This window comes from Buteo buteo, chromosome Z, assembly GCF_964188355.1.
Source record: "Buteo buteo chromosome Z, bButBut1.hap1.1, whole genome shotgun sequence".
NCBI lineage: Eukaryota > Metazoa > Chordata > Aves > Accipitriformes > Accipitridae > Buteo > Buteo buteo.
In genome coordinates, this window is record NC_134204.1 from 88,092,174 (window position 1) to 88,102,312 (window position 10,139).

Here is a 10,139-nt window from a genome sequence, read left to right on the forward strand (position 1 = left end):
GAAAAAAGCAATTCCTGTAATGAGCTTTACCAACTACTACTAATTTCTTTGAAATCTAGGCCACTCTTTTGTATTCCTTTAGCACCAGAGACAAGGAAATGCATGCAATGCCGAAAGTAATAAGGTCGCTTTTTTGCCTCACTGCTTTTTAGCCAGAATTCATGCAATCCTTGTCCATACCTGTGCCTGCTCTTGCTAGGCATGGGCTCCGTGGCAGTTACTTCTCCAGGAGATGAATGTCCTTGCGTGTGTGAAAAGTAAAGGAATAGGAAATACGTTCACATATTCCACTTCATGGTACTAAATGGGGAAAAGAAAAAGAGCTGCCTGTTCCCCCGAATTTGATGGAGCGTGCTGTATCTTCCATTGTCCTATGTAAGCCCAAAGAGCAGCTATGGACCGTAGCATCACGTCTCCTCTGCTGGGAGCAGAACTGGTCCCCTATTCTCTTGGAAGGACTGGCAGGTTCTCCTGGAGCACGCCTGCTTCTGGGCACTGCTGGTGGAAGCAAGTGTAGGGTTGGGAATGCAATGGGTGAAGGCCCCGTATCTCCATCAGATCTTTGCCGTATTGCTTTAAGCGAAACTAGTTCAGCAATACACAAATGTGCCTATCCAGCTGGTGGATGCAATATCTGATGGCCCTGTCCGTCCCAGGGGATGGTGGGGCATCTGTGAGAGGGGGAGGGGGCTGGGAGACAAGGAGGAGGGAGAGAGATAAATCAGCAGCCTATTTTCTTGTATTCAGAGCTGAAATAACATGGCCAGGTGGAATAGATACTGGGAATGCCTCTTCCCACCTCATTTGTGATGCTCAGGCTGAACCTTGCTCTGCAAAATTACAGTAATATGAGTGAGTTGCTTCTTTTTCAAACTTAATATTCCAACAGCAAGCAGGAATGTATTGATTTAAGCATAATAAAATTATATTTATGTAGTTTTAATTTATTTTTAATTCAGCACTCAGAATACTGCCAGACCTAATTCTTGCCTATTTCCATCTTTTAGACAAAGCCAGGACCAATCAAGGCTGCCGGTTCTCACCCTGCGCGCTCTGCTCTAGTGTACTGCTGCAACTGTTCCCGGAAAGGACATTTTGGATATGTAAGTCTCAGCAGTCTCTGCCTCAGTGTTGAGTGTATCCTTGGGGTAGAAATTCATCTCTGCCACGGTGCGTGGTTGGAGAAAAGATGTGGAAGAATCAAGCTAATGCTGTACGAAGGGCCACTCTAATGAAATGTTTGTAACTTTGCCACATTGCTGCAGTCAGTGGAGACCAATGTATGAAGTGATCTCACCCATCTAATTTAAAGATATGGAGGAAAAGAAAAGTTACTATCTCTCCTTGGCAGGTTTATTGATTTGTTTTTTAAACCCTAAATCAAAATGAGGCTGCCTGGGAGAGAGAATATTCATTGGAAAATAGACAGTTGCTGAAAAGAGCTTGTTTTATTTTTTTTTCTTTCTTTTTTTTTCCCCTGGCTCATGGGAAGAAATATTAGTGCCTTACTGCTATGTTCAACATCATGTAAGTTTTTTCACCACAACCAGCCCAACAATTTAGATGCCTGTTTTAGGAATTTTCCATTTCTGCCTGCTTTTGATGATCCTTATTTGTAATTTCTTAGTGTCATTCAACATCTGAATTAAGTTTGACATCATCCTTCTGTAAGGTACACAGCCTGGCTAAGGAAGACAACGTGAGCCTTATGTGGCTTCAGTAAAAACTGGAGGTGTGCCGCATCTTCTAGGATTGCTTGCTGATGTTTATCACCTTTTTCAGCCCCCTGTCATGACAAGTGCAGCTCTCTACCTGCAGATAGCAACACCAAACAAATGTTAGTTCTTTTCTTTTATGGAGTAAGTCCAGGAGCCACAAGCATTCTGGAAAATGAATGTTACTTGTGCATTAGATGGGTTAAGTTTATAGTTTCCTACAGCTTAGAGACAGCAAATTCCTTCTTTCTCTCCTTTGTGCTCTATGTGTCAACTACTACAACTGCTGAAGATGTTATCGTTAAAAGCTTGCTGCAGTTTTCAGTTAAATAGTTAATCCCTGTGGGGAACAGTCGGGCAGGTAGGGCAGGTGTGCTGGGATCTTCTCATGGCGGAGCTGAAAGATAAATGGAAGATTTTTAGTGCTGAGCTGTGTTTGGAGACAAGTGAAGATTTTCCTCTTCGAGTGGTGCGTTGAGGCCATCGCGTACATCCAGGACACGCTGCTGCCTGCACAGCCGGGTTGGAAGGGACAGGAATAGGCAGCTGTTGCCATCCAAGCTTGGTAAGAGACAAGCATGTGCCAGCAGCCCAGTGTCACCCCTGGCACAGCAGGAGTGCAGGCACTGCCTTGGCTGTGGTACAAGAGTCAGAATCCTTGGCTTCACCTGCGAGACATCTGCTCAAAGCACAGCTACCCATGCAGCAGCAGTGTGAGACCTCAGCGATACAGTCAAGCGAACTAACTTGGTCTGCCTGCTGTTTGGGACTAGGGCTGCTAAAACCTACCAAAGCAGCACTGAAACTGATCCTGCTAAACAAAACCAGAATAAAGCCCCTGCCAGTAGTACAGACACTAAAATGAGCATATACGATAAAAACTGGAGGGAGAGGATTGAAGAAGAAGTGAGACTGATTGCTAGCAATGGGTAAGGAACATTTTACTAAACTGTCAAAAAATGGCATTCAAGGAAGGCAGCCATACATGGATACAAATAAGGCTGCTGTAAAAATAATGAGTAAATATGTGGGAGGAGCTGATAGTAATTACTTGGATAGAAAAGGTAGAAACTGTATAAAATCAGTACGGGAGTAAAGCAACTCAAGGACAACATTTATGGCTGTCGAAGTTAAAGAAGATAAGGTAGTATTTTCACTAGCGTATGAGGAGCAGAAATAGCCTGAGGAATGACTGAATGGAAATGGAGAAGTCAGTAACAACACAGAAGGGCAGAGATACCAGATCTTTCTATATGCACACAGAAAAACATCCAGGACACACATTGGATTATGTAATGATAACTGAGTATTTGCCCTCAAATGACTAAACCTTCTGTCCAAGAATGGCTGAGGAAATTGGACTGGAGCCTGCATGTGCATCTTTACAGCAACCCAGCTGGACAGGCAGTGCATCTGAGATTTGTAGCTCTCACTGGCTAAGAAAACTGACGTCGTTAATCAGTGCCTGAGTTCATGCAGTGAGCAGCTATCAGACCTTGAAAGATCTGCCTATAATTTAAGCGGGGGAAAAAGTTTTTTTGTTTGGGGTTTTTTTTTTAACGTAAATATTTTTAAGCAGGTAAAAATTACTTGTGATGACAAGCATCTCTTAACATTTTTCACATTTCTGTGCCTTGAGAACCCTGCTCTGTTGCTTTTTTTAGCAGTTAAAGCAGAGGAATAACAAACTGACCAAGAAGAAGAGCGTGGGGTTAGTTTTGTATAGACATACCATAGTCAGTGCTTCTCACTGCAGTCCTTTCATGTTAGCATTTAATGTAGTTTAGGAACACCTCAAATTCCTTTCCTTTGCTAGAAGTCTAGGGAGACCTTTCCCAAAAACAGACGCAAGAGCAAAAAACTTGCTACATCCCAGAGTTAACTGTGCAGTTCCAGTAAGAAGGTCATTGTGGATCACTTCTTGTTGTTTGTAGAAATGGAAATAATTAAGACATAGATTGTCAGAGGATCTAACACCTGGCGGTTGTTTCCTGAATTTGCTGTATTGTTTATTAAGGCAGTCATGTTTTTATGTAAACCAAGGATTTACTAAGGACAAGAAATCTTACTTTCTTCAGTAGACTTCACATCGTAGTTCGTTTCATAGCAGTCTGTACATCCAAAACATTGTGTCGTATGGTCCATAACAAAGATGTGGCCATTTTAAGGGGCATCCCCATAGGAAAGTTAACAGGGAGGGTAAGTTAATGAGGGACAGCCCACTGCGTTATTCAGGCTGCAGCAAGTTCTCAAGGCAGCAGGGATAAGGCACTGTACGGTATCTGCAGATGTGCCTTGCATTCACATCCCAGTATGCCAATCACACAGAAAGTTCCTTCTGGAGGTTGGTAGCAGGCTCTGCTTTCTGTTCTCTGTACGATACCTCCAGCACTGAAGACTATCCCAAGAGTATTTAACAGTACACAGTGTATGGCAGCAGTGGCAGCTTACTTGAGAGGGAAGGATATAGCCAAGTGCATGTTGGACATTGCTGAGCTGATTTATCAATGCAGTGGAGATAGAGAGGAAAAGAGGAGCCCCGATTTGGGTGGCACGTGCATTTCATTCACTAAGGCTTCTCTGTCAGTGCATTAACAAAACAAAAATAATGAACGGACCACGTGCCTGCAGAGCAAGCCCTAGATTTGATGCAGGATCTCAAGCAGTACATTTCACAGGTATCACAGGAGGATGAATGTATCTTTGCATACTCCTCTGTAAAGCCAATCTATGTTGTTTTCAGTAACCTCTTTGGCAATGTTTAGGGATAATATTTTCTTTCATTTATTCCAGATAGGCAGGCAGCTTTGTGCCCTACCTAAAGGCCACTCTTAGGTTTCAGTCATGTGAAACACAGGTATTTGAAGTGTCATTTCTCTGTTACGCTTTTATCTCATCTTAAATCTGAGGGAGGTAGATGGAGGACCTGGGAAAGGTGAGAGAGGAGGTTTCTTTGTGGGGCGATAGCTGGCTGTTCAAGGCATTCAGTGTGAAATCTAGTCATCTTCCAGGATATGCACATCTCAGATGAATAGCTACTGAGAACGGCCTCAAGCGACAGATGGACTCACATGCCCCCTCCTAGGTCCCTTTCAGCCTGATTTCGCAGTGGGGTAAGGATGAGCCCTCAGACTTGAGTAGGCTCCAGCCACAAGCTGCCATTGCTCATCTGCACTCCTCCGTGCATGTGGAGACAAGCCAGTTGTCACACAACCTAACAATACCCTTTTAGAGGACACCACAGAGAGTAACCTGATTCTTCATTTAATTTCAGCCAAGCAAAGGCCAAATACAAGCTGAGAAATATGAAATACACCTGAAATGCATCTTTGATGTACTCTGCCTCTGAAAAAGAGGGGAGGAGGCAGGAGGACACACAGGGAAAGGGCGTGCTAGAGGTGGCACTGAGTGGTAGAAGTAGCAAATGCAGGAAAGCAAGCTGCTTAGCTTGTGGTGGAGACATCAGGGTGAGTGAAAGCTCCTGACACTTTCTCGAGAACGGCAAGGCCTAGAGTTCACTAGGTGTGGGTAGAATCCAAGAAGTAGAAGGATGGTATTGCAAACCACAACAAGTAACAAGCAATTTACAAGGAGAAGAAAGCATCAGTTAATATCACATGGTACCCTGAAAGAAAGACGGAACCATAAGAAGCATCCCAGTTAGCCCGGCTCACAAGACATTGCTAAAATTTTGTGTACAGCGGGCAAAAAATTCATATTCCTGAATCAAGTGTTTGGGAAATAGGCTGCCATGCAAGTGATGCAAAAGCTAGCCCCTTCCTCACCTCAGCCAACTGTTCAGGGCTCTCTTCCTCTTCCCTGCAATCTGATGTGCTTGCACAGCATACTCCTGCAGGATTTGCTTTTGGTTTTTATCTGTGAGAAAACTGCATACAGTCAGACACACCATTCTGGCTGCAGGTGGGCTGTGTGGGAGGATGCTGCCCCTGCCCTCTCATCGCTGCTCGCTCCTTCCCTCAGCCCACCCCACCCTTTCAGTCTGCCCCATTTCTGCACATGCTTTCCCCCCAAATGATCCAGGAGAGATCCCTGGATTAAAAGAGCTCCCCTGCAGTTAGAATTATTTGTCTTTTGAGGAGACCAGGCATGTGGTTGTGCTGGGAGATGGAAGGGGCCAGCGAGAAGCAGCAAAAGCAGGTGGCGGGGGGACCTGCCTGGCCGTAGGCAGAACAGCCCTGTTCCACAGATCCAACAGCTCTGTTTGCAGTTTTCCTCGTATTTAGCTAGCGCTCACCTGCTTCTAGTCCTCTGCTTCTGTCAGTGCTATAGGTGTGAAGTAATTGTGGGAAGACATGGGATTCCTTCCATTTGCTGCGAGAGGACTGCAGCTTGGCTCATGTAATGCTTGTTTTTCTGTGTGCACAGGAAGGATTATTGGATGGTAATAAAATTATCAGTGTTTAAAAAATTGCTGGCCACATCCTCCACAGGTACAGACCAGCACCTGCAGAATCTGACCCATTTCCCTTCCAGGAAAATTGCAACTCAGCCACATCTAGTGACTTGAAATGTGTTTTGCAGGAGTGCTCAGAAAAGCGGATGCATGGGAGCATGTTCCCTACTTCTCCATTCATCTACTACTATGATGATGAATACAAGATCAAGAGAAGAGAGAACAGATTAAAAAGAAAGATTGCAGGTACGGTTTATTTTGGGAGATCCCTTCTGCCTTTCAGTTAGTTGAAATACTTTCTTCTGTGCTTGCTGCTTTTAGAAATATTGTGGGATTATTTTCATGTGTTGAGAAAAGCTATAGGGATTTGAACAGGTAGTCTAATAGTAGTAGAAGATTTGTGACTTTATTCATCCGTGTCTATCATGGAAATTTATTGTATCAAAGCTACTAGGTGGGTGTTGTCAGATGCTTTAATTCTGAAAAATCCACTAACATCAAAAATGCTGTAAACTAGCAGGAAGAGGATTAAACTGTAATTTGTTAAGATTCTAGTCTGTTGACAGAAAAAAAAACCCACCTTGAAAAAATCTATCAGAGATAGATTTTTTTCTAACTAACTTCATAACTACATAAGGAAAGCTGTGATGGTTTGGGCACTAGGTTTGAGGTTTTCTGCATGGGTATTGAAGTAAACTGCTCTGTTTTACAGAACTACAGGACGCCGGCCTTCTGCCAGAACAGTCAGAGACACCATGGCAGGCAGAAGAACATGGAGAGCACAGCTATAAGGAAAAGAGCAAGCCTTGCAAAGAACATGGGAAGCATAAAGGTGGCAAGTGTCACAAAAGGGTGAAGATGTCCCAGGCAGAGAAACCCAGAGAAGGCAAGCACAGAAGTGATATTGAAATCAGCCACCATTTGGAGGAGGACTTCCCTAGAGGGTGTAAAAGGCAGGCATTTAAGGGCAGCAAAATTCGTCACAAGTCCATTTTCCAGGCTTTCTCAGGCAGCAAGACTGCCTATGTGCAGGAGCCTCTGGAAGGTGCTAAAAGGAAGAAGAAATGGAAAAAGCAGGAAGACGCTAGTCCTGATATCAATGAGAATTTATTCCTCATAAAACAGAGGAGGACGAAGTCCAAACAGAAATCCTGGTGGTGAGGAAGTAGATAGGTAGCACCAGCATTTACTGGCTCCAGCTCTGCTTTCTCTGTTTATTTCTGTCCCTCTCTTTAGCACACTGAATTTGAGTCCGTCCCTGAACCCGGGCGGGCATGCCCAGGCACCAGTCACACACCGAACGTCCATCTCTGTTCCCAAAAGGGAGTGCTCCGTCTGTCGTGAACTGTCCACTTGGCAGGCGGGACCTAGTGCTCGTGCCTGGAATGGCTGTACTTTTCAGCAGTCCCAGAATAGGCTGTAAATTTACTTTCTTTACTTGGGGGAGTGTGGGGGGGAAAGGGGCCATGCTGGGTTTGTTAGGTTTTGTTTCTTCACCGGTGAGGTGTTGCTTGTCGGAGCAGGATCTGCTGCTAGGGAGCACCATGCCTTTGGAGCTGACACTGGAGAGACTCTTATGTTAGGAGGAGTCAGGATAGAGACCAGGGACATGGATGTAAAGCACATTCCTCACAGCCACTTAATCTTCTCTAGAGTGCAGCTGGGCACTTTTTTCCACTCCTGTCCCTCCTTGAAGGTGCTGCGAAGTCGTTGCCTTGCACTTTGGGATATGACAGTCTTCCACCTCAGGCTCCTGTGTGGTGCTGTGGATCCATCACCCTCAGCGCCACGGCTTTTGGTGCCATCTGCGCAAGCCTGTTCCTTGTCTTTGCCAGCTAGTCAGCAGGACAGGAGAAAGCAGGTGAGAAGGGAACAGTTTACGTCTCAAATTAAATATGTCCTTGTTCCCCTTGATGTGGAAGTTGTTTCTGGAGAAAAGATAGCAGAGTATGAAAAATGTATTTGATTCCAGACATACTGTGCTAAAATTTAATAATTTTTTTAAAGACAGTTATTTTTGTACACTGGAATTAAACAGGTGTGTTGTTAAAAACTTGGTAAGAATAAATGCTTCATCAAAGGAACAACCCAAATAAAACTTTACATGAGGGATATAAAAAAATGCACATTTGTTCTACATTTTCTTGCTTTACCAAGCATAATTAAGAACAGTATCACTTTTGCTTTTCTGAGCTGAAACTACATCACCTCTAGCAAGACATTTTCTGGTCTTGAAAAGGAAATTATCTATACTCTACTGATTCATGACCTACCCTATACTATACCACTCCTTTTGCTAAGCAATTGATAGTAATTAACAGCACAATTTCAAAAAGGTGCATGCACTCTCTTAATTCTTACTAAGAAACAGGCCTTTGGCTACGGTTGTATTTTAAAATGAGAAAGTAGTTGTAACCTGTGCTAATGCAAAGGTTTCTGAGAAGGGGAAATGGGTACACTAGTAAAAATTCAGGACTGTCTTTCTGTCAGTAGTATTCCATGCTAGTACTCCCTAAATTCATCAGCTTTTTGTTTGGCAACGTCATCAGTGATAACACTGGTATTTTAGTGACTGTATCACCTAATCTCAGAGGTCTTTGGAATAGAGCTGCGCCTACGTAATACTTGGGAACCTAATGCCCAGTTTTGCTTAAGTGTGTCCTTGTTGGCAACGGAAATTTATTTTTGCTTAACTTCATTGATGACTTGATTGAGAAGTTCCTGATGATACTGAGAAAGTAAGTCACTTATAACCCTAATAAAAAATCAATTTTTAATTAATTCCGTTCCTGAAAAGCCTTGCCCCGAAAATTGAAACTTGTCTTTTCCCATGTGCTGTGTTTTACATCCCTTTTTGTTTATCAGTACCTGTTTCTATTTGAATAAAAGTCTCCAGCAGCCTTTAGCTGAACCAGCATGAAGACTGGTAGAATAGGGAAGGAGGGTTGGTTTACATTCAAATTATTGACACCAACTCCAACTTTTCTGATGCATTGGTTTGGTCATCTGGCCAGCTAAGTTGTCACGAGGTGAGTAAATCTCTTCTCCAGGAGCTGGACCCTTCTTTAAAGAGCTCAGGAGACTGTGTTCTTGCTCTAAAACTTCCTTGGACAGAAGGGTTACGATGAAGGGGATTCCCAAAGGGACCAGATTCTCCATCTGAAAGAGATGGATGGCTCAGACGTCAGGAGTTACCACTGTCCGGGGGTAGGTAATAAGCCCGTACCTATTGTACACAGACAGCACATGGGGGTGGAAAATCTCTGCCCTCATAAAGGGTGACTGTGTGACTGCTCCCAGAGGATTGCATCCTAGTGGCTGCTCTACCTCCAGGGATAACTAGAAATCACATAAGTACAAAAATAGGGAATGGACAACACCCCTAATCTTTGGTTAGGCAGATTTTAGGGAATCTTGCCTCCCTGTTCTCTCCACTGTTTTTCAAGTTAATATTCAGTAAGTTTTAGGGGTTTTTTTTAAGGTAAAAATGACTTGGTGAGATTGTGGCTTCACCATTCCCTTCCCTGTACAATAGTGTGGTAGGGTCTCGTCCCCACTCTGGAGAGTTTTCAGATCTTCTGTGCCTCTCATTTACTGAAGAACATCAAGGGCAGGTAGTTTTGTGCTTCACTTCTCCAAAACTGAAGCAGCTGTGTTTTCAACAATGTGCAAGAGGCCAGGGAGAACACTGAACTGCAATAGCATCTAATGAGAGATCACTCTGAGCCATCAGTCTGTTTGTGAGGTGTTTTATGGGCGCAGTATGGTGTGCCATAAAAGAAATAAGACAGTTCCTCTTAGATGTGAAGGCCAGAAGAACATTATTCTGATGGCCACTGGGGTAGCATGCTCTGGAGTGGTTCCACACGGAGACCTCTTGTTCCACCGTTCTCTTCCTCATTTTCAAAGGAACCCGCAAGAAGATAGAAAGTGCAATTTAATCCTCCTCCAGGCATTATGCAAAGGCTTCATGTGATGATACATTATTTAGCAGCCTAGCCGATGTGAGA

The 10,139-nt window shown here is 43.8% G+C and overlaps 1 protein-coding gene across 1 annotated transcript in view; it reads left to right on the forward strand.

Moving 5' to 3' along the window:
• The window catches only part of ZCCHC7 (zinc finger CCHC-type containing 7), a 123,029-nt gene extending 114,123 nt beyond the window's left edge, over nt 1–8,906 (forward strand). The window contains exons 9-11 of the mRNA XM_075020500.1: nt 1,008–1,103; nt 6,258–6,375; nt 6,842–8,906. Coding sequence (XP_074876601.1) covers nt 1,008–1,103; nt 6,258–6,375; nt 6,842–7,290 — 663 coding nt within the window. The 3' untranslated portion in view covers nt 7,291–8,906. The remainder of the gene's footprint in view (nt 1–1,007; nt 1,104–6,257; nt 6,376–6,841) is intronic.
• The last annotated feature ends 1,233 nt before the right edge of the window (nt 8,907–10,139 follow it).